This window comes from Temnothorax americanus, unplaced genomic scaffold, assembly GCF_048541705.1.
Source record: "Temnothorax americanus isolate GAGA-0224 unplaced genomic scaffold, ASM4854170v1 Scaffold6, whole genome shotgun sequence".
Classification (NCBI taxonomy): Eukaryota; Metazoa; Arthropoda; class Insecta; order Hymenoptera; family Formicidae; genus Temnothorax; species Temnothorax americanus.
In genome coordinates this window covers 5,722,699-5,746,821 of record NW_027509751.1, presented here as the reverse complement: position 1 = coordinate 5,746,821, position 24,123 = coordinate 5,722,699, and the positions used below count along the sequence as shown (strand labels likewise).

The 24,123-nt window shown below is 36.8% G+C and overlaps 1 protein-coding gene across 21 annotated transcripts in view; it reads left to right on the top strand.

Annotated features, from left to right (window-relative positions):
- Positions 1–24,123, top strand: part of Mhc (myosin heavy chain) — a 50,650-nt gene that overhangs the window by 6,235 nt on the left and 20,292 nt on the right. For 5 of the 21 annotated variants that reach the window (XM_077420507.1, XM_077420512.1, XM_077420500.1 and 2 more), the window contains 11 exons: positions 1,812–1,955; positions 3,821–3,977; positions 4,252–4,484; positions 4,957–5,020; positions 5,682–5,780; positions 7,767–7,870; positions 13,808–13,945; positions 14,476–14,745; positions 17,629–17,799; positions 22,536–22,715; positions 23,094–23,515. In XM_077420507.1, coding sequence (XP_077276633.1) covers positions 1,812–1,955; positions 3,821–3,977; positions 4,252–4,484; positions 4,957–5,020; positions 5,682–5,780; positions 7,767–7,870; positions 13,808–13,945; positions 14,476–14,745; positions 17,629–17,799; positions 22,536–22,715; positions 23,094–23,515 — 1,982 coding nt within the window. Of the gene's footprint in view, positions 1–1,600; positions 1,745–1,811; positions 1,956–3,820; positions 3,978–4,251; positions 4,485–4,956; positions 5,021–5,681; positions 5,781–6,272; positions 6,377–7,766; positions 7,871–11,317; positions 11,422–13,807; positions 13,946–14,475; positions 14,746–15,511; positions 15,683–17,628; positions 17,800–18,737; positions 18,909–20,409; positions 20,581–21,131; positions 21,303–22,535; positions 22,716–23,093; positions 23,516–24,123 lie in introns of all 21 variants that reach the window. The other 16 variants (XM_077420519.1, XM_077420515.1, XM_077420513.1 and 13 more) reach the window with 10 other exon arrangements.

The window sequence follows — 24,123 nt, the reverse complement described above, 5'->3', positions numbered from 1 at the left end:
TAATAATCTTACCTAACGAATCGAATAATTTCCAGCATTTTTAGATGCTTTCAGAATTTTTTTCTTTAGGTACGTGATATTGTTTTAAAGGGAAAATTATATGCATAAAACATTTGCTAGATTTCTATATCATTTCATCCTTCTCTCTCTCTCTCTCTCTCTCTCTCTCTCTCTCTCTTTCTCTTTCTTTCTCTCTCTCAAATTCCGTGTTTGAAGGATAAATAAACCTCGCTGTACATTGATTATAACTTTCCACGGAGCACATTTCAAACGCGTGAATAATTTTGTTCGTAATTATTGTACCGCTCTGCTATTCTCGCTCCCGAGACAAACTCGTGAACAAATGGCCCCAATATCCGTATCCTCGCGTAACGCACGTCGATTACATAATGGTTCAGCAAACTCGTGTCACCACGCGCGTCGCCTCGTTACGACTGTAAGCCCAAACGCTATTGTTAGAATCGCCGTCGCTAGCGCCTGGCATAATAATAAGCCGAAACTATACTTCTCGAAACGCGGGTCAATGTATTTTTAGAACAGCAACCGAGCGCGAGGTCCAAGAAAAACGCTGCGAGGGAGAGAGAGAGAGAGAGAGAGAGAGAGAGAGAGAGAGAGAGAGAGAGAGAGAGAGAGAGAGAGAGAGAGAGAGAGAGAGAGAGAGAGAGAGAGAGAGAGAGAGAGAGAGAGAGATGAAGAGATAGAGGTGTCATTGATCGCTGCCAAAAAACCTTTTTACGCAATGGAATTGTTGGGGGCAAATTCTGCGTTTTTTTCCGCTTCTTATCGAGATTTTTAACACATGCAGTTTCCCAAATATAAATTAACTATTTTCATAATTTTTTTTCTCAACTCTAATAACTAATAACCTACGAAAATCAACACATTAGGAATTAGACGGAATTTATTTTAATGTTTTCATTTAGCTATGTTCAAAAGTTCAAAATATCTGTGATAATAATATGGCTGTTTAGATAATCATTTTACTTTGTTATTTTCTTATGTCATAATTAAATAACACAATCGATTGAATTACAATCCATAAATTTAATAAAAATTACTTATTTTTTTATCTGTTCAACAAAGCGCCACTTTAAATGTTTGCTTTTATTCTTAAACTTCTTTTTGGCATATTGTAAATATTCTAGTTACAAAAGTAATATGTCTAATTTTAATTATTTCTATAGTTAAATCATAAATTAAATACAATGCGAGTATATATTATTGATATGTAATTAAATTATTAAATGTATTATATACATAGAGAAGAGAATAATATAGAAGGCGGAGGAAAAACTGCTTTATTTTATTAATGTATTGGAAAGGTTTTTCAAACATTTCCATTTTATCAATTTCTATAATTTGCTCATCAATTCAATTCAACCTTCTCTTTTATCTTTGCAAATCTATAAGATTTAGATATTTTGATTTTTTAAATTTAAGACAAAATACGCCTTTTCAATAAAGATAATACGCAAGTTCTAAAATATGTTCTCCATCTCTCGCTTTTAATTCCGAGAGATTGACAACATGATCGTTCGTTTGGTAAGTAACAACGGCAAGAGAAAAGAGGGAGAGAAAAAAAAAGAAAATGCTCGCGCAGACGAAACAGTTCCGCAAGGACCAGCTGTCCCAAGTGAACCCGCCGAAATTCGAGAAAGCCGAAGACATGGCCGACCTGACCTACTTAAACGAGGCGTCGGTGTTGCACAATCTGAAGCAGCGTTACTACGCCAAACTAATCTACGTAAGTCGATTGTCGTGACCGTACGCCACTAACGGCCTCTTTTTTTCTCTTTGGGGTTCGACGATAGACCAAGGATTTCAAGAAGGACCAGCTGCAGCAGGTGAACCCGCCTAAGTATGAGAAAGCCGAAGACATGTCCAATCTGACCTACCTCAACGATGCTTCGGTCCTCCACAACTTGAAGCAACGTTACTACGCCAAGCTCATCTACGTAAGGCTCATCTTCGCTCGCAATGGGGAGATGCTCGCACCCTCCTTTTGAGGAGGGCTTTGTCTGGCTTTGTCTGGCCTCGAGTGTCCCTCTTCTACTTGCGAGCCGCCGTAGAACTTTCCCTGTGTCTCGAAGGACCGGTTCGTCGCTCAAAACGCCAGGACGCGTCCCGCGACGTCCCGATGGATCCTTCGACTTCACATTCCGTTCGTCATCCAGCACGGATCTTGTGCAGGAGCGTCGTCGTAAAGCAGGACAATCCGTCACGACGTCTCCTGGTGTCTCCATATTTTTTTTATCGACCCTTCTCCCGTTCAGACGAGAATCTTTCGTCCGTTCGGTGTTTTCGCCACCAGAGAATGCATGATTTTTTTTGTATTTATTTCTTTTTATTTTTAACGAGAGGATGACGCCGTCGTTAAAGCACCATGACGTGCTGCGACGTCTCCTGGGTTTTTATTGATTTTTTTATCACTTTGACTTTTGTATTTACTCCAGACTTCTGTCTGGAGATGCATGATTTTTTTTCCTTTTACTTTTAAAAGAATGAGAGATCTGTCGCGCAAAGCACAATGACGTGCCGCGACGTTTTATAATTTTTTTTCACGTTTGCGAAAAAGTTACCCTTTCCCTTTCGGATTGGTAACTTTCGATCAGTGAGAGCGATCACTTCGTGTTGGAAAAATGCCCAGCAAGGAATATTTTATACTTTGCCATTTTCTCGTTTTTCACCGCAGAATGCTCATTATTTCTGTATAAATTTCCACAACATTCTCTTCGTTTTAATTCGCACAAGATGTGCAATTGATTCTTCTTCAATCATTCTATGTTTGTTTCCTGAATGTTACGTCCATTGTATTTAATTGAGTGCGCTCCAGGATCCACGTGCTCACAAAATGGAGATCCCGAAGGATACTCTCGTTTCGAGACACGAGTCGCATCCATCACGATGGGAGACGGGCTGTTTCTGCATCGGCATTCAACTTCTGTTTTCTTTTGTGTTTATATACATATATGATATGTACGTTTTGTCGATGGCAACGTTTTGATATTCACTGCCAGTACTAAAAGTCTATAATATACGTGATGTAAACTATAGACTTTCAGTACTGGCAGTGAATATCGAAATACAGCCGATGTCGTCGATATTGCTGGATTATTTCGTCATATTAATGTAAAACGAATTAATATTTGTATAATGTGTGAGTTACAGTAAATAGAATTAAATTATATTTGCTAATTTTTTTTTGCACTCAAAAAAATTTTATGAGCTTTATAAATAATATCAATTTATATATAATAATTTTTGTGGAGGTTTGGACAAAGAAATAATCAGGCACTATCGACGAAGTATTTTACAGACAAATTTCAGCTATTTGAAATTTGAGATAAAATTCCAATTATGTTATTATACGAATAATTTCATATATCATATAATATTATACGATTTAATTGGAGAAAAAAGTTTTCTCTAGAATTATAATATTCAAAACTATAAAAAAATTTATGATTTTATTTTATTCATTATAATTCATTATATTTTTGTTATAATTGAAGGAATCAATTAGAAGTCTATAACATTTAAATTTTACCCTTTCATATTGTATTCGTAAGTCACGTCGATTGTGCGTGATATATATAATCCTCTTTACCGAGTTCAGGAAGCTCGAATAACTGGAATCTGTCTGCGATTTCTTGTGCACGTTATCATTGGATCTCGTCCAACGAGACAGATCGCACGAAAACCGAGAATTGAGAAATGTTTTGTCCTGGCGAACCACAAAGACTGGCCAAGCCACGGAACGTTACTCGAAGCCTCGACTCGATCGATCTTTAAATGATCTTTAAATCGTTTACCTTTCCAGACCTATTCCGGCCTGTTCTGCGTGGCTATTAATCCCTACAAAAGATTCCCCGTGTACACCCATAGATGCGCCAAATTGTACCGTGGTAAGAGGCGTAGCGAGGTGCCGCCGCACATTTTCGCCATTTCTGATGGAGCCTACGTCAACATGCTCACCAGTACGTAAAAAGCCATAATTATGAAACAGTATTAATTACAATGCAACATTAAAATACCATTGAGAAAAATTGTTTACTTCCGAAAAAATCTAAACATTTAATTTGATTATCCTAATAACAATTAAACTACATTAATTTTTCTTAGTTAAATGAATTATTACATAGAGCAGTCATGTTCTTTTTTTAGAGGAGATATTGATTTGTAAGAGACACAATTTTTTGTTGATTTTTATGTCATTTTATGTGAAATCTGTGCATCTCTCATTCCCGACAGACAGCGAGAACCAATCTATGTTGATCACCGGTGAGTCTGGTGCCGGAAAGACTGAGAATACGAAGAAGGTAATCGCGTACTTCGCCACCGTCGGCGCCTCGACCAAAAAAGAAAAGGACGACACAGGAAGTCAGAAGAAGGGCTCTCTGGAGGACCAGGTCGTCCAGACCAACCCTGTCCTGGAGGCCTTTGGTAACGCCAAGACCGTCCGTAACGATAACTCCTCTCGTTTCGTAAGTGTTTCTATTTTAACGCGCTTCATATACGAAGCGTTCAATAGGATAAAATAGCCATTACTATATTTGGTCGAGATGAATAATTGCGGGGAAGTCCAATAACGATTCAAGAGACCTAAGTGAAATAGAAAACAGCTAGTTGCGAAATTATTGTGGATCTCTTAATTTATAATTATATTAAAGTAATTTATATATTAATATAAAAATTACTATATAAATTAATATGTTATTATAATTGTATAATTATGTGCAATTACTATTTTATTATTTTGATACTATTATCTTAATTTTGTTATACCAGATTTTTTGTCGCATCTATTTCAATCCAAGAATGTAGGAACACTTGGTTAGAAATAGGAAATGTTGTTTACGACGACAGATCGTCGACCGTGTCCGAAAGCTTATAATAGTCAAAAGATCGCTCGTTTAATCAGATGGATTAATTGTGCTTCCGTTTCATCTCGAACAGGGTAAATTCATCCGTATTCACTTCGGTCCTTCCGGAAAACTGGCCGGTGCCGATATCGAGACGTGTGAGTATCTCACACGACATATTTTCGAATTGCGACGTCGCGGTCGACTCATATCCCGGAAAAAGAAATCGTCACGCACGTTGTTAATTTTACGCAATTAATCACGTCCGGCGTTTTAGTAGTCAAGTCAAGGTGACGGAAGGCGAACGCGTTTATTATCGTCGCGACGCAAACGCACGCCTCCGAGAGGCGCAGTTGGCGTCGATTCGCGATTTACACCGTCCACCGTTCTTCAATTGCGCCCGGTTATTTTTGCGCGACCGCTCCATTTCGTACCGTTTGGCTTAAAATCCGCTCGCGTCATCGTCGTGATTCTCTTGCTCAATCTTTGCGCTATAAACGACAATGTATGCGCGACGATGTCTTTTTTCGCACAATTATTTCTTCGCCGTAAGAAGAAATTATTTCATTCAATTATCAACAAGCACCATTAATTTTTATTTTAAAAACTACTTGTATGCAAAACTGATTTTTTAATTATTACAGTCTTAATTAAAATTTGCTCTTTTCATATCTTTACAAGAAATGGCATTATATATTCTTTTTTTTTTTGTAGATATTTGTGAATCTTTTTATAGAACTTTTTCTACAGACGTAAAATATATTATGCTTCTTCATGTAAAGTATATATTTAAAATAATATTCTTCTTTTTCCCCATAGATCTGCTGGAGAAGGCTCGTGTCATCTCTCAACAAACCCTCGAGCGTTCTTACCACATCTTCTATCAGATAATGTCCGGATCAGTCAAGGGACTGAAGGGTAAGATCATTAATATTCCGCGAGAAAGAAAATTAAATCCAAACAGGATTCGCGCATCGATTATATTCTTGTCCTAGGATCATAATTGACAAATTATTGCTACCTCGAGAAAAATGAAAAGATTAACACAGTTATTTATACATGAGAAATTGCACATATTGTGCAATATCAATAGTAAAACAACAATATTATCAATAAAAAAATGAATTGTTTTTGCTAGATTAAATGTAGATATATATGATTAACCATCCTCCAGGCAGAGATAATACATTAATTTTCTCGAGGTAGCGATTATTTTCCGGAGCGTTCGCGACTATTCTCGCTGATAACGAGATCAGATCGGAAAGATGAGACAGGTGCTGCGGAGCCTGGAAGATAAGAAAGGTTTCGCGCGTGAATGATCCGGGGGTGTAATCGCCCGGAGGGTCGCCCTCTTTCCTTCCCGCGCGTCAGCAAAGTTTCTCACTGTCGAATTATCCTCATTCCACACAGCCATGTGTCTCCTATCGGACAACATCCAGGATTACTACTTCGTATCTCAGGGCAAGACAACGATCCCGAACGTCGACGACGGCGAGGAGTGTCTGCTGACCGACGTAAGGACCTGACGATGACGATTATCGCAGGATTCTTGTGTTTACCTTTACTATCCTTGTATGAAACCTTAGACTCGATTCCTGGCTACAGTTGGTGGTTTTCTTGGATTAACTGTATATCACGTTCCCTGGAGGAATTGTAGCGGGCAATACGTAACGCCTTCAGAACGGGATATTGTGGGAGAAACGTGTCTATCGAGGTCGATTTTCTCGATTGTATTTTGGATTATGTGATTTAACATTCACTGGTAGTTTTATATTGCGTTTACTGTTAACGTCTATTTTTATTAACAATTTTAAATAGAAAAAAAATTTAATCACACTTGGTTTCATGAATAGCTTCGAAGTAAAGAAATGTACAAGATTTTGACAAGCTTGCTAAAATTTTAATCGATAAAAGAAGATTTCAAATTGAGGAATTTATAATTTTGAAATAATTTCAATTTTTTAAATTAGTTTTCTAATTTTAAATTAATATAATTTTTAAAAAAAATTAGATTAAATATAATTAAATTAAAATCTAATGTTGCTGAAAAAATTTTAAATTAAAGAAATTCTTATTCGATTGAAATAAGTTTTATTTAAGATTACTTGGCTTTATTTTCTCCGAAGAAAAATGGAACAGAATTATTATTTTAAAATAGAAATTCGACAATAGGCACGTATCTCTCGTAGAATAGCGTGTACAGTAGTATAATAGATCTCTCCGGCGTGAGAGAAAGAGCTGGGACCCATTGTATATAATTTTATTCTCCTAGCAAGGCGTAATCCGCAAAAGGAGTAGCGGTATTTTGCAGAGCTATACCGTAGAAACGTATTTTTAATGTAGTATTCTGAGTACCAAACGTTGACATCGTGGACGAAGAAACTATTTCAAAACTGGTGTCCAAATTTCAGAAACTTTTATTTCCTGAAAATCCGATAAAGTACACTCATAAAATTGACGAGGAATTTAGAACAAAATATTTTTCAGAAATGTATAATTAGAAATAAAAGCAGACTTTTTAAAAGTTCTAAAAAAGTTCTTTTTGATCTAAATTTAATTGATTTTATTATTAGAAAATATCGCAGTGTATGAATTCATAATGTAAATAAATAAATAAATAGTAACATTGTTTGAAGAGGACGCAGGCATTTTGATAGTTTCTTCATCGAGCTGATGAACCCCTGATGACCACAGGTGGCACCTCTTTGATGTTGCCTTCTCCCCAGCAGTGTTTCCTTCAATTTGACACAGAGAGAACCCGCGGACTCGCAAAGGTTCATAGATACCCTGTAGATACGACTCCCCTTTAGGTAGTACGATGGAAAGCCACCAGAAAACATGGCCCGCCATCGATTGTTTTAACCACCCGCATGTTTTCTTTCTTTCTATCCGGTCACCCTGTAGAGATGTGTCTGCTGTCCAACAACATCACCGACTACTACTTTGTATCGCAAGGCAAAACGACGATTCCCGGCCTCGATGACGGCGAAGAGCTTTTGGTTACCGATGTAAGTGCAACGACCTGGACCAGCCGGCGTCAGTGATTGCGCCAGCAAAAGATATTCCTTTGAGATAAGAGGAATTTAATGGATTTTTAAAAGTTATCACTTTTTGTTTAGACTTTTTATATTCTTTATAAAGAATTATTTAACACATTCTTAATAATATCTCCACTTTTTTTTTACGTGTCGTTGTATTTTATCAGATTTCTCATGCTCTTCTGTAAAAGAAGACAGTTTTTAAAGTTATTTATCTATATGTTAATCATGTCTGTTTCTGAAATTGGTATAGTTACGACAGTTTCACTTGCACACAAATCTCTCTTTTTGAAGCTCGCTGGTCCAATTCTCTAAGCACTAGCTCCTCTGTGTACGTAATTGTCGCCTTCCCGTATAGCGACCGCTTCCGGAAAAGTGTCATCGCTCATTGAATACTACGCCGAGTGACGATCCTTTTCCGTACACTTTGAATTTTTGTGTCGGCTTCTACTTACATATCCTGTATTTTGTTACACAAAGATGTTTATCTGTGCTATTATCTCTTCTTACGTGCTATCTGTACTTTTTTCAATGTTTCTCTCCCTCTCTTTCTCTCTTTCTTTCTCTGTCTTTTTCTCTTCGCTCTTTTTATTGCAGCTCTTCAATGCGCCACGTGATTAACCGGACATATTCTTACAGCATCATATGCAGACATCTGTATATCACTATAACTTCTCACCTTCTTTTCTCTGTATTTTTTTCTCTTCTCTACTTTTCTTCTTCTCTATCGCACTATCATTTTTTTTTCAGCGAGTACTCGCCGCCAATAACTTGCTATTGTTTTTTTCTGTTGCGAGCATCGACGACACAAGTCACTTTTCGATCCAAAGTATCCAAATTCATTCTATCTGTTGTTTCTATAAGTAATTATTGGCCGATTCAATCGTTAGTAAAATTATTCGCTACTTATTTCGTAATAATTTACGAAAATCAAAACTTAGAATTAGACTTAGAATGTCGACGATGGTCACGATCGCTCGCTTGCCGATCACGAAATCAAGCGTCGATAGAGAAAAATGAACGAACTAATACAGAAATGACCATGCTGAGCAACCGAATCGGCGACTACTGGTACATTAGCCAGGGTAAAACCAGAATTCCGGGAGTCAACGACGGCGAAGATATGGAAGCAACGGACGTAAGTCCAGCCCCAGGGTGTCTTCGAGCCTCGGCGAAATTCAGACTCCCTTGTGATTTTTTATGAAATTGTTTAACAATAATATTAACTCGTATTAGATCCATTTCTTATTGCCGAAGAAATATATTAAAAATCTTAGTGAGAGAAAAAAAGAGATAACTGTGATTATACTGTTCAAAAACGATTGAAGTCGATTATTTTAATTGTTACATAATTAATTTACAAAGCTGCAGTATTTAAAAATAATTAAACCTTTATTTTTTTTATTCGGATAGCTTAATTTTAAACTTTAGTGTAGCTTATGTAGATAAAAATTATTTGTCTGCTTTTCGTATCATGGAACGAGCAAGGTGATGCTGAAGTTTGGCCGAGAATTCGCCACCCCCCTCGCTCCCCGCCTGCGATAGCTGCCTGCCGCCGCAATCGGGGCGCGGGGAGATTGGGAGCGCGAGACTTTCTCACACTGAAGAAATGTTCTCTTCCAAGAAACTTATCGCCCCCGTTTACCCGCTCCCCGATACGCCCATCTCACTATTATCGCCCGACCCGTATATGCCAGGCCTTTGAAAAAGCGCGCTCGCAAATGTCGTAGCAATCTCTTCGTCTTTTTCCGCTCTTTCAAGACTCAATCGTCGTCCAAAAAAATCTTTTTTGTTAAATGGAAAAATTCCAAGAATTCTTTAAACCCCAAAGCTATAATCTTAATAACAAAAGCGAAAGATATATATTTTTAAATTTGGATTAATGTTAAATAAGAAAGTTTTTTATTATAAAATCATGAGAGAATTATTTCTTTTAAATTATTATCCAAAGTTTTTAAAAGAGCTATCGTTATTCGAGAAAATTAAAGAAACATTTTTCTAGAAAATATGTTGTGTTATTAAATATATAAAAATCTAAACCATGTGATCCAAGCCTAGGTTTTTTTGGCAGCACCATATTAGTTTCTGTATGCATATATACTATATATATATACATATAAATTTTTTAAACCACTGCGCGCCGATTAAATTTTCGGACCTAAAACACAGTAATTGTTAGAATTAAAAACCCCTTCCCACCCGGAATTAAATTGACTCGATTTAATTATCTAAAAACTGTAAAGAAATTTATTGCGAAAAATATTACCTCAGCCAGGGTTCGAACCTGGAATCTCCCTCATTCCGTGTAGGGCGTCGTACCAATTCGACCACCGAGGCATGTGGTAATATTCATCGCAATAACCGGTTAATAATAGTTTGAAATGTCTTTTTCAGGCGACGTAAATAAATAATAAGAAGAGAAATAGGATCGTAACGATAAACAATCAATTTAGTAACAAAGCCATGCGATCCAAGCCTAGGTCTTTTAACTCTAACAATTACTGTGTTTTAAGTCCGAAAATTTAATCGGCGCGCAGTGGTTTGGAAAATTTATATGTATATATATATATATATAGTATATATGCATACAGAAACCCCAATATGGTGCTGCCAAAAAGACCTAGGCTTGGATCGCATGGTTTTGTTACTAAATTGATTGTTTATCGTTACGATTCTATTTCTCTTCTTATTAATAATATTTATTTACGTCGCCTGAAAAAGACGTTTCAAACTATTATTAACCGGTTATTGCAATGAATGTTGCCACATGCCTCGGTGGTCGAATTGGTACGACGCCCTACACGGAATGAGGGAGGTTCCAGGTTCGAACCCTGGCTAAGGTAATATTTTTTGCAATAAATTTCTTTACAGTTTTTAGATAATTAAATCGAGTCGATTTAATTCCGGGTGCGGGAAGAGGTTTTTAATTCTAACAATTACTGTGTTTTAAGTCCGAAAATTTAATCGGCGCGCAGTGGTTTGGAAAATTTATATGTATATATATACATATATATATATATATATATATATATATATATACATATATAGTATATATGCATACAGAAACCAATATGGTGCTGCCAAAAAGACCTAGGCTTGGATCGCATGGCTTTGTTACTAAATTGATTGTTTATCGTTACGATCCTATTTCTCTTCTTATTATAAAAATCTAAGACTTAAATCTTTAAGAATCTTTTTGGAGAAGATATAGGCGAAGGCTTTTCTCTCGCGATGGATCTTTGAGTCTCAGAAATTGACAGCACAATTGATTTGGCGATCAACTCTTGGCGTTGCAAGTCGACGACCGCTGATTGACCAAGGATGGATCGAGAGCCAGATTGCGAGGATTCTCAGAAACGAGATTGAGACTGAAACAAATTCTTAAACTGCAACTTTATTTTCCGAAATGTTTCACAGATATGTGTTACTTGTCCAACAACATATACGACTATGTCAACGTGTCCCAAGGAAAAATCACGATCCCCAACGTCGACGATGGCGAGGAATGTTTGCTGACGGACGTAAGTCCTTAGATATCGCCCTGGTTGTAAAAAAGATGCCCCTCTTTCGCCCCTGTAAAAGTTCGATCTTGTATCTTTAGATCATATGGATTATATAAATCCACTCATCTACTCAGCGACGTCGATCAAGATGTCTGAATATTTAATTAATAGATCAAAAAATAATAGTCATAATAAAATTTAATAATAAAACGATAAGGATTTGTTAGTATTGAAAAGATAAATTTTTGTTGTGAGTTTTTGAAGATTGACGTCGTTGTTGTTTTTCTGCCCCAGATATTGGTTTATACAAATGCGGACGATAATGAGCAACAATATATTTTTAGAAATTACTGTAAGATTATTAGTTCTTTTATATATAAAGTTCAATAATTTTTTTATTATTAATTGTTTTTAAATTAGATTGTTCTTAAAAATAAACTTAATCGTTGGATATCTAATGATATAATAATTAATAACATTAATTTAATATATTTAACCTTAATATTTAATATGTTTAATATTGTTTTTGATATTTTTTATCTTTTATTTTTTGATGCAAAAATATCAAAGTAAACAGATTGGAAATATTTATTTTAATTTATTAATTGATTTGGACACTTAAACAAGTCTAAAAATTTGATGAAATTGATGTTATATTTTCAACACAAAATTAGTATCTCTCGTATAAACTCGTTACTTAACTTAACTTTACTTTTATTACACGTTCTTTATATTAATAATTTTTATAAACAAAGTTTAATGTTATATATTTAGAAATTTGAAATTAAAGATATAAAATTAAATTACATATTACGTATGTATGTGATCAAATTTTTATAGATGGATTGTTGTTGCATTATCGATTTCTGCGCAACTACTATGTACAATATTTTCGAGTTCTCTTCTGGTAGTAGTATTGCCCCTCCCCCCTTCCCCCCTTTGTTACCCTACTCCAGTTATTTAACTTGGAGCAATTTAAGAAGTCTCAAAAGAAGTTCTCTACCATCTCGATTTCGATCAAAGATTCAGCATTATTTCGAATATCATGTCCCAGTAGTTTGCAACTCCGTAGTAATTGACTCCTCCGCCCCTTCCCTTTCTACAGTAGTTACTGCTTCTGTGAGAAGTTCCGTTTTCACAGAGGTTGAAGTTGAACTTTGATAGATTTGATTAGAGACGCAGCTCGAGCAAGCGTTTCTTCATCGATCGAGTGCGACATTGAATTTCGTGAAGAAGATCCAAGCTGCCCCTCAAAACAACGAGAGGGTTGGAATCAAAATCGCGAGGAATTGTTCAGGCTGACCCTGAAAACTTCTTTACCACAAAGAAGGCAGTTTGCGACGAGTGCGATTTAGAGATCAAGCTCACAATTTTGTCTTCTTCTTCGTATTTTCTTCTTCTTCTTCTAGCTTCTTACTCTTTTTCTAGCACTTCGTGATCTTGAGAGATTACGTAGGCGGTGTTAATTCGCGTTGACACCCGGAGTTTAAAAAAAAGAAGCTATCGCCACGTAACACGAGCTTCGCTTCCGCTTTTCGGCTATTGCTGCAAAAACGAGCTTCGCTTCTGGTCGGTTTCACCAACATCAGTCGACAGAATTATACAACTGGAAACAAACGAGAAAGCGATTGATTCGCGATTAAAGTTGAATTTTTACGATCGATTAATTTTAATCCTGGTTCAATTAGTAATTAGGAATTAATTGATCTACGATTGCAATAATTGATAGTCGTCAAATTCAAGAGCTTAAAAAAATAAAGTTACAAAATTAGAGAATGTTTTGGAAACATTCTTATACAATGTCAGAATTTCCATTTTTTTTTTAAACAAAAATAAGTTATTCAATCGCTCGTAAAATAATTTAATTTTAATTGACACTGTGGTGAAACCGAGCTTTACGCCACGCTGACTTTCTTTCTCTCTTTCTCTTTCTCTTTTCTTTCTTATACAGTTTCCACGCACATATATAGCCGAACGATTTATAACATAAGTTATATTGATAGTTCATTGTGCTTGGGAGCGTTTGTGTTGTCCTTGTTTTTCCACTAATCCTCGATCGTACATGTAAGTTTATCGAAATTGATAACGAGAATCATCAGAGGAGTGATTAGGGATCGTCGTTCTTTTTTCCGATGATCCCTTTTCTGAATTTGAATCGCAAATGAACAATTATATAGTATTATTAATTATATCCCAGGATCTCTGAATTCGCCAATAAATATATCGCTCGGTTTTTCGTCTCTGATAAAATTTTGACACAGAATTCTAAACGACAAAAGACGTGTAAAATATGTTTGAAAAATTTATAACGTTTTTCGCGAATCAACTCCTCGTAATTAGAACAATCTCTGACGCGAGAACATCGGCAAGACGATGGTTTAACGGGGCTTTTTTTCGATAACAGCAAGCTTTCGACGTGCTGGGCTTCACTCAGGAAGAGAAGGATAACATCTACAAGATCACCGCGGCCGTCATGCACATGGGTGGCATGAAATTCAAGCAAAGGGGTCGTGAGGAACAGGCTGAAGCTGATGGCACTGAAGTACGTACCTTTGTATTACTGGAGAACTACTTGAACTACTAGAGACCATAATTATCATTAATATAACGATTTAATATAGGTTTTGATTTATTTGTCTTTTCTTTTTATAGAAAGTAATTTTCTAATTAAGAAGACTAATCCAAACCAACACCCTGTAGAGCTACGAAGTCATTTTCCCTCAAATTTCTAAATATACCGTTTTTATCCCAAAAAAGATTCTAAAACAATTTCTGTAATTTAAAACGTTTTTAAACATTTTTTGGGATTCTCTTCTCGATCCTTTAAACAGAAAAAATTAAAACATGTACGGGCGCGTAATCAATTTTCTCAAACTTCATTTTCACACAATTATAGATATTCCTACATTTCTTTTTTTTTATAGTATATATGCTGAAATATGTGTTTTTCTTCAGTCAAGAGTTACAGGCATTGAAATATATTTTTGTCAAAACGCTATCGTCATTTCGTTGTTCTTTTGGCGTAATGAGAAGCAATAATCGCTGCAAAAAAAATCATGTTTTGCACTTCAGGAAGGTGAGCGCGTGGCTAAACTGCTTGGCTGCGACTGTGCCGATCTTTACAAGAACTTGCTGAAGCCAAGGATCAAGGTCGGTAACGAGTTCGTCACCCAGGGTCGTAACAAGGATCAAGTAGCCTATTCCGTGGGCGCCATGTCGAAGGCGATGTTCGACAGGGTGTTCAAGTGGCTGGTGAAGAAGTGTAACGAGACCCTGGACACCAAGCAGAAGAGGCAGCACTTTATCGGTGTACTGGATATCGCCGGTTTCGAGATCTTCGACGTAAGTTTCCCCCGAGCCGCGAACCACAAATACATAGACACACATATATGCATATATGCAACGTGACCGTCGACGATTTTTGCCCAAAATTCTCGCAAAAATTTCAATAATTTACATTCTGTTATTTTGTCGTCAATTAGACTTTTCGAATAATTAAAAAATTAATAATTTGTCTTATACAAGGTACCCTAAAAAATTTTGCATAATGACAAAACAGTATTTTCTATCTATATTTTACACAATTAAATTAAAAAACGCAAATTGCAGTTAAAGATAAACGATTCTTGCAAACTAAGTTTTACGATGGCAAATTTAATTTCAGGTGAATTTTAATTGATCAAATTTATTTGCATTTTAATTGTCTAAATATTTAATATCAAGAATTACCGGAAATAATTTTTTTACCATTATTATATAGTTTTTTCGGTGGTCTCTGTATAATATAAAAAAAAAAGAATTATAAGATACAGAAAGTAAATGCTTGCGAAACTTTCGAATCGTCGACGTGAACGAAAATATAATCGAATACACACGGAAGAAGAAGAAACCGAGGGTGCGAAGAACTCTTCGCACTTTCGCGCGTCCCATACTTCACTTTCCTCTACGACGAAGTAAAACAGGAAAGAAAGATACTCAAAATCGAGCGTGACGAGAAGTGAATCGTGATTCACGAAGCGTCTCACGAACTCCTCCGGTCGAACGAGTCGCCGAGAAATCTCCTCTGAAAGCCCGTAATCATATATCTCGTTACCCCGGTATCTCGCAGTATAATGGCTTCGAGCAGCTCTGCATCAACTTTACCAACGAGAAGTTGCAGCAGTTCTTTAATCATCACATGTTCGTCCTCGAGCAAGAGGAGTACAAGAAGGAGGGCATCGTCTGGCAATTCATTGACTTTGGCATGGACTTGCTAGCTTGTATCGAGTTGATCGAGAAGGTGAACGATCGATCCGCCCTCCACCCTTTCGTTTTTTCGATCTCCCTAGGAGGTCTATAAATCTTTTTTAGGTCCCGCACGTTAATCTTGTCGTTAATCTCGATGAAGTATGAATTTCTCCAAAGGATTGATTTAGATCTTCATAGACTGTATTCCTCTCCTTAGATATGTATCATCGTCCCTTGGAGGTTGCCATAAACCTTCTAAACGTAAACTTAGACCTTAGTTAGACCCCTGAATGAATTTGTATTTTAAATGGGAGAATTTTATTTTTATTGAGTAATTTTATCAACGATTCCTTAATTGTCCCTTTTGGGATATTGTGAAATTTAACTGGATATTGTGAGTTTTGGACTCCGTTGATCTCCTGAATGATTCCGTACTGCCCTGAACGAACTGTGAATTTTTATTGGATGTCATGAGTAATTTGTATTAATATTCTCGCAATTTTATTATTTATGATATTATCAATTAACATAAAAAAGCAAAGGGAGAAAATTAATATTATTTTAGTTTTAATATGATTAATTATAAATTATTGTATTATTTGTTTTCCTGAGAAGCGCATGATTTCGAAAAATCCCTCTTCGATTGCCCCGAATATTTCTGCACGCCTCCATAGAAGTAGCGGAATTTCTCTGATTAGATAGGGATCCTTTTATCGAGAATGCTCTTAGATGCTCTTAGATTCCCCGACAAACGCTCATTCGCTCTATCTGGTTCAAAGTGGGACAGCGTGCAGGTAAAGGGATAATTTTTTTCATTCGTCGAAGGGACATTCATTGTCATCATTATCACCATCGAAACAGTGGACTTCACGCAAAGTAAACATGACGTAGAGATGATTAACCACTCGTCTATACCCTGCCCCTCCTTTTTTTTAAATTACGCACGTTTAATTACGTACGTTTAACTGTCCATTTAGCAAACAGGACGGTCAGGATCGTGCAGCATCGTGTCACCCTTTTACGGTGGTTTTCCTATTGATGTAATTGACAGAGTTGGTAACGGCAGTAGTTGTTGGCCGTAGACTAATACTGTTAGACCCTGTATACTTAGCATTCATATAGACATCTGGTCACAGACACGAGAACTGACTAACAAAAGTTCAAAACTAAAATCGTACACGGATATATTTGTATTTATTATACAGATTAAATGTATTTATTGTTTTATTGTTTGTATGATCCGACGTCTTATATACTATCTGAAAAAATCTACAAATTGTCCAGATTATTAACGATATTTCGACAAAAAAGATCGGATGAACAAATAAGATACATTTTCAATTGACTTTGAATTTAGCATAATCTCGTATTTTTTAATTTTGTTTGATATTATTCCGTGTTCTGTTTTACGAATGAATCGACCAATATCCTGGACACAAATCGAGACAGTGGAACATTCTCTGACATGATAAGTTTGAACCCTGAAAGAACGACCTCGTGCTAGGTCGCGATGCGATTGATACCAATCCGTCCCAGCGATAAACGGTGCGCTACACCACCGATTTCGTATTAAGTGCTCTGTAAGAAAATTCCTTCTAATGAGACTTTGATCAGCCCGAAGTTTCGATCGACAATAGAATTTGAATTTGTTTTTTTTTATCAATTTTACAATAATCTTACAATTAGTAGAAAAAAAATAAATAATATAATATTAATTAAATGATAGAATTATACCCTATCTTAAATTTTGGTGAAGAAGATTATTCTTTTAATGTGTGTTATCAGTTACATCAGAAAACAACTTTATCTAGAATATTTTTACGTACGTTAAAACCATCTTAAAACGAAACTTCGGGTAATTTTATAATTCCAACCGTGTGTAAGAAATTCCTTAAAAGAAACAGGACACAAAAGAAACACGAAAGAGAAGTGTTCAAGAAGGAAAAAAAAGAGAAAATGACATACACATACGCATGCCTGTTTCTTGCTCTTGAACAGTTCAACAGCTTCGAACAGCTCTGCATCAACTTCACCAACGAGAAGCTGCAGCAGTTCTTCAACCATCACATGTTCGTCCTTGAACAAGAAGAATATACAAAGGAGGGCATTGAGTGGGCCTTCATAGATTTTGGCATGGACCTGCTCGCATGTATCGATCTGATCGAGAAGGTACATTAAGACGGATCGATCGATTCCTGGCTAGTAAAAACCCAGACAGACGGGCACGGCCGGAAGCAAAAAAGAACGAAGTAGCTCAAGGCTGAATAACGAACGAATGACATGATACGAGAATTGAAATAGTTACTAAGCACGCGGATATCCCTGACGATTTATCACGGATCAGAGGACACCGCTACTCTAACGCTTACCCCAAAAACAAAGTGATCGTCCACTGTTTTTTTTATCGTTAATCATTTATATTCATCCCTGATCCTACTCTCTCCTTTCTTTCTTTTTGTATCATTTTTGGATCCTGCGGTTTCGGTCGCACGTAGCGCTTTCGAGAAGCAAGCATTCCTATCGTATTCCGCTTAGGCTAGTTCTACTTCCCTCCTCTACGTCAAAGGCAAAATTTTATCAAAAATATTAATGCCAAAATCTTCTACAGTCTAATTTTTGCCGAGGAATATATCGATTTTGAATTAAAAGGAAGTAATATTGGTTTGCGTAAACATATTTTTTATCACTCATATAGTTTTGTGAGAAATTATGAGAATTTCTCATCAAATATCATAAAAATTATATTTTAAAAATAAGAATTATGTCATTGAAAACGAGTAAAAAAACGAGAAAATTTACTCGATTTATTTGAAAAATTTATTTACAAATTAAAATCAAATGTGACAATCTTCCGAGTAATACATTTTGTTCTTTCTCAAATATCAAAATTTAAAAAAAAATTAGAAATATTAGACTTAACACACATATGACACACTTATTTGATTCTGTATTTCTGTCGGAGTATTTGTCTCACTGATAATGATTTTTGTCTCTCTCTCTCCCTCTCTTTCTCTTTCCTCCACTTCATTCTGTTCGGCTATCTACCGTCTTCTGTCCCCATTCTCGTTCCCACGCCTACGCATTATGCAAATGCAAAAAAATGGCAGTACAACGGCTTTGAGCAACTCTGCATCAACTTCACCAACGAGAAATTGCAGCAATTCTTCAACCACCATATGTTCGTTCTCGAGCAAGAGGAGTACAAGAAGGAGGGCATCGATTGGGTGTTCATTGATTTCGGCATGGACTTGCTAGCTTGTATCGAGCTGATCGAGAAGGTATTGTCAGTTATTCCGAATCCAAGGTTTGAAACACATCGATCCGGCACCCTGGGAGTTGATCGACCCCACGGACGACGAATGAGCGAGACATCGAGCGAGCTTGAGCGAACCGATTTACGGAAACTTCGCAAGAATTATAAGCTATCAGTGTTGCTTTCCCCGGTTAATGTTAACCTGGTTTTCACGCTTATGTCTCTATTGCAATCTCTCCGGCTCTTCGAGGATGACGAAGATGCCGATCGCAAGTCTTCCGAAGGTACTTTTAATACGGGTATCTGAGTCACTCTTTCCCTTTCTTTGCCCCTTGATGATGTCCCGTCACATCCCCAACGGCACTAATATTGTGCCCGTGAAACATTTCCACGAAATCGTTCAACGGATTGAGCGACAATCAAACATCATTGTCTTCGACGATCCACCGCGCGGGTCCGGTTCGCAATCCTGAAGAGACCGGGACGAACCGTGAAGTGAAAAAGAGAAAAAAACATTCGGCGTATCAACGAAGCTTATTGATATAAACTTATTGTGCCGAATCAATTACGATTGACATATTGTAATTGTATAATAATATTATCAGACTTCAGTAAAGCTTCCGCGACGAGCACTGAATGTCAACCTGTTAAAAATTTGAGAGCTCGATGATTAAGAAATACACCGTTCAGCGTGACATTAATCAACGAGTTTTAGAATAAAAATTAGATACGAGGTAATTATATATTAAAATTAAGAAATTAGCTTGTTTGGAAAATGATGGTTAACTCTCAATGATAAATAATGGATCCAGCGATTGTGTTCTCCCCCCCCCCCCCCCCGGCCCCATACAAAGGCACATTGAGTGTCGATCCTAAAATTCATCTTTGAAAGTTTACCCACTTAATTAAATTCTATTTAGGTAAACTTAGCTAACACAGACTGTACAGTGTTCATCACGATATCATTTTTAATTTACCACATAACGACACAAGCGAGTGTCTTTTCGATTCGTGCGACGAACTTGAAAACCATAGCTAGTTATTTTTATTCAAACTCAATAATGAGATTTATCAACATAATTATATAAATTTAATTATTTATATACAATTGAGGTTAATTGTTATTCACGCGTGTGTAATATTTAATTACGATCTTAAATAATTCTATTCAAAGATTTTGATGTTTAAACATGTCATTACTTAATGTTTCTAATTAGGGGAATCTTGAAAATGATTTAAATATTTTTTGAAATTTTTCGAGTTTATCGCACATTTAAGAATAAATCCTCAAGGGCACATCGAGTGCACCCTGACACCCTACCCCGGTTACTCCTCCCTCTGTTTGCCCCGGAATCGAACGATGAAAGTTACGGGTCGAAGTCATCGGTCGAACGTTCTCCACTCGCGTCATCAGGCAGCACTAATGACGGGCTGTTTCCACCTGTTTCTTTTTTCTCTGTTCTTCGCTTAAACCCCCCGTACGCATGGGTCCCCCGTCCACTCCGCTGCGCTACTCGGTCGAGCAGTTCAACAGCTTCGAGCAGCTGTGCATCAACTTCACCAACGAGAAGTTGCAGCAGTTCTTCAACCACCACATGTTCATCCTCGAGCAGGAGGAATACAAGCGCGAGGGCATTGAGTGGACATTTATTGACTTCGGCATGGACCTCCAGCAGACTATCGATTTGCTCGAGAAGGTATCACCCGATCAAGGCAGATCGACAGATCGCGGGCCCGATCGCCGAGGAGACGCGAGATTTCTCCGAATAGCACACACGCTCGAAACATACTACGCTGAATGTGTTTCCTGTCTTGACTGTCTGCTCGATCGAACACTAACACCGTATCTTATCGTCACACTTTTACTCGAGCTCTTACTATCTTTTTTTACCTCTCGTTGCATCAGTCGAAAGGTGAAACAATTTGTCTACGCGATGGAATCCATACAATATTTAATTACATTTATTTATCTAGATTACGTAATAAAAATTTCCATTTTCTCTGATCGATCGATCGATCGATTCAAATGATTTTGAATGCCGCCTTCGATTGCGCCGCGAGAGGTTTCAACTGATCGAAAGATCAAAGGATCATCCGACTGGACACGGATGCTGTCCTGCCGATCGCGCACCTCCTCGCTCTGTTTTCTTCACTGTTTTTCTCTTTTTCTTTTTCTCTTGCTCTCTCCCTCTCTTTTTCTCTCTTCGCCTGTGTGCCTGTGTGCATCGTGGTGCATGAACGAATGCAGTACAACGGCTTCGAGCAGCTCTGCATCAACTTCACCAACGAGAAGCTGCAGCAGTACTTCAACCATCACATGTTCGTGCTCGAGCAGGAAGAGTACGAGCGCGAAGGTATCGTGTGGACCTTCATCGATTTCGGCATGGACTTGGAACCGACGATCAATCTGATCGAGAAGGTAAAGGGACGGGTCCGCGCAGGACACGGACTCGATGTTCTGGATCATCCGGGTGTGATCCAGTAACCCAACGATTCGCAGCTTGAGTTTAGCTTGCCCGTTGAGTTCGCAGCTGTATTTCCGATGTTGTGTGTCTCCCGCCAATATTGTGCTCTATTGCCTGTGTGTGTGTACTTAATTACGTACGTATCATCGTTTTTACACGCCGTGGGTCTAACGCGTGAAAATTTTGGTCGCGGACTTTTCATTACCTTAACTGTTTTTTATGTTAAGGAATAATCACTTTAAGATTGTTTTTTTAATTTGACGCTGAAATAAAAAAACGAGCGTTTTAAGCAAATTATGCAAATTCCTGTATTTCTCACGTTTAAATAAATTTAGTTAAAGTTTTGTATTTTTTTAAATTTAGATAAATTTTACTTTTTTTTTTAACAAAAAGAGTGTTTAAAATTATAATATTTTTGTATAAAATCTGGATTTTTTAATTTTAAATTGAATTTTGACACTCACGATTGAAAACTTACGCGGTAGACCCAGAATATCATTTACATTGCTCTAACTTGTAATGAATGAAAGATCGATGTGTCGGAAAAGATAATTGCGCTTTCAAGATATAGAATTTTACAGACAAAATTAAGTATCTGTGATGCGCAATAATCATTACCGAGGCATTGCACCGGTAAATCCACATTGTAGAATTACAGATAACGCAGTACTAAGAGTAGCGTTGAGATTTTCCTCTTGTACGTAGTCTGCAAGATTAATTATTAATCGGCAATTAATTCATATGAATCTTGTATCACGCTCGAAAGTATAATTGATTAACCGTCGCAGAAGTAAAGGTACATTAATGGCGCAATATCGAGCAAGTATCAAGCAGTATCAAGCATCAGTATCAGGCAAATAACAAAGTATATCAACGAGGTATTTAGCACTTGTTTTTAGTAAAAGTTGGAGCACTAACGAGATTTGCTACGCGCGAAATATTTTGCAGACACTTTGTTCCGCATATCGAGAAAACGCCTCCATTTCTTTTTTTCTTTACTGGTAGAACTTTGGCTCTGAGAATCAGTCTCGCGATTTAACAAGAAAAATGTTCACGTATCAATTAACGGTGAGAAAGAAAATGACAATTATCTGTATTTGCGTAACGCTACTCTTGGAAAATGCGAAACTTGTCGAGACGTAACAGATCCTGATGCGTTCCTTCGTTTCTTTTTTTCCGCGACACAGCCTATGGGTATTCTCTCCATTCTTGAGGAAGAGTCTATGTTCCCCAAGGCCACTGACAAGACCTTTGAGGAGAAGCTGAACAACAACCATCTCGGCAAGAGTCCCAACTTCCTGAAGCCCAAGCCGCCCAAACCGGGCCAGCAAGCGGCCCACTTCGCTATCGGCCATTATGCTGGCAACGTACGAATCTCTTATCTTTATACAAAAAAAATGGCCTAACTTTTACAAAAAAATTAACACATCACCTTATTTTTAAGAAAACGTTAGAATTAATTTTTTGCTAAAAGAAGATAGTATTGATTTTATTTTTAGGCATACCTAATATTAAGACTTCATTTACTTTACTTTTGCACAAATAACATTAGCAGTTACATCGTTTTAAAGGAAAAGAATATCTTTGCAAGAAATTAATTCTGTAAAATTTAAGAAGCTTAGTTTGACCTTCCAATAATTTTATTTATCAATTTTACTTATCGCACACATTGTTAGAAGTTCGAAAACATAGATTCTCTATTATTCTTAAGAGGAGACAGAACTGAAAGTATCTCTCGGCTGCAGGTACCGTACAACATCACCGGCTGGCTGGAGAAGAACAAGGACCCGCTAAACGACACGGTGGTCGATCAATTCAAGAAGTCCACTAACAAGCTGCTGGTGGAGATCTTCGCTGATCATCCCGGTCAGTCCGGTGACGCTGGTGGCGGCGGCGGCGGCGGCAAGGGCGGACGTGGCAAGAAGGGCGGTGGTTTCTCCACTGTGTCGTCCTCCTACAAGGAGCAGTTGAACAACCTGATGACTACCTTGCGTGCCACCCAACCCCACTTTGTCCGTTGCATCATCCCCAACGAATTGAAGCAGCCGGGTGTGATTGACTCCCATCTGGTCATGCATCAGCTCACCTGTAACGGTGTGCTTGAAGGCATCCGTATCTGTCGTAAAGGTTTTCCCAACAGAATGGTGTATCCTGATTTCAAGCTACGGTGAGAATTCTCTCTATCTTTCTTTTGCTATTAATTATATGTTTTTGGAAAATTGAAAAGTCGACGGCTCGAAGAATTAGATTTTTTTTAAATCAGATTAATTTTTTTTAAGATGTCTTTGTTTTTTAGAAATTGAAAGTATAATCTCTAAGTTTTATTTGATATTTTATAGAAATCGTTTCTCTCCTCGATCTTCAAGCATTCGCAATAATTTATAGTTTACAGAAATCTGTGATGCCTATCGAGTTCTTCTGAGTTTACTAAGCTCTAATTATTAAGAAAATTATTTTGTTACTTTTTTTTATTATATTAGATTAATTTTTATATTATTACATCAACCTTACTATTAAATCTCATAATCGACGTAGTAAGTTTTTCTAGTCAATATACTATTTAATATTTTATTAGCGATAACTTCTAATGCAATTATTTAATTTAATTTGCTTCTTTATTTCATAATGAACAGGATCGATCAGTTGGAAATGACAGATTTCAGAATGCTACGATATTAGAATAGTTATTTATTTGGAAAAATTTTTTAAAATATTCAAAAAGATTGTTTTTTTATTTCTTTTCTCTTTTTCTGCATATATTTTTATAATTTCAAT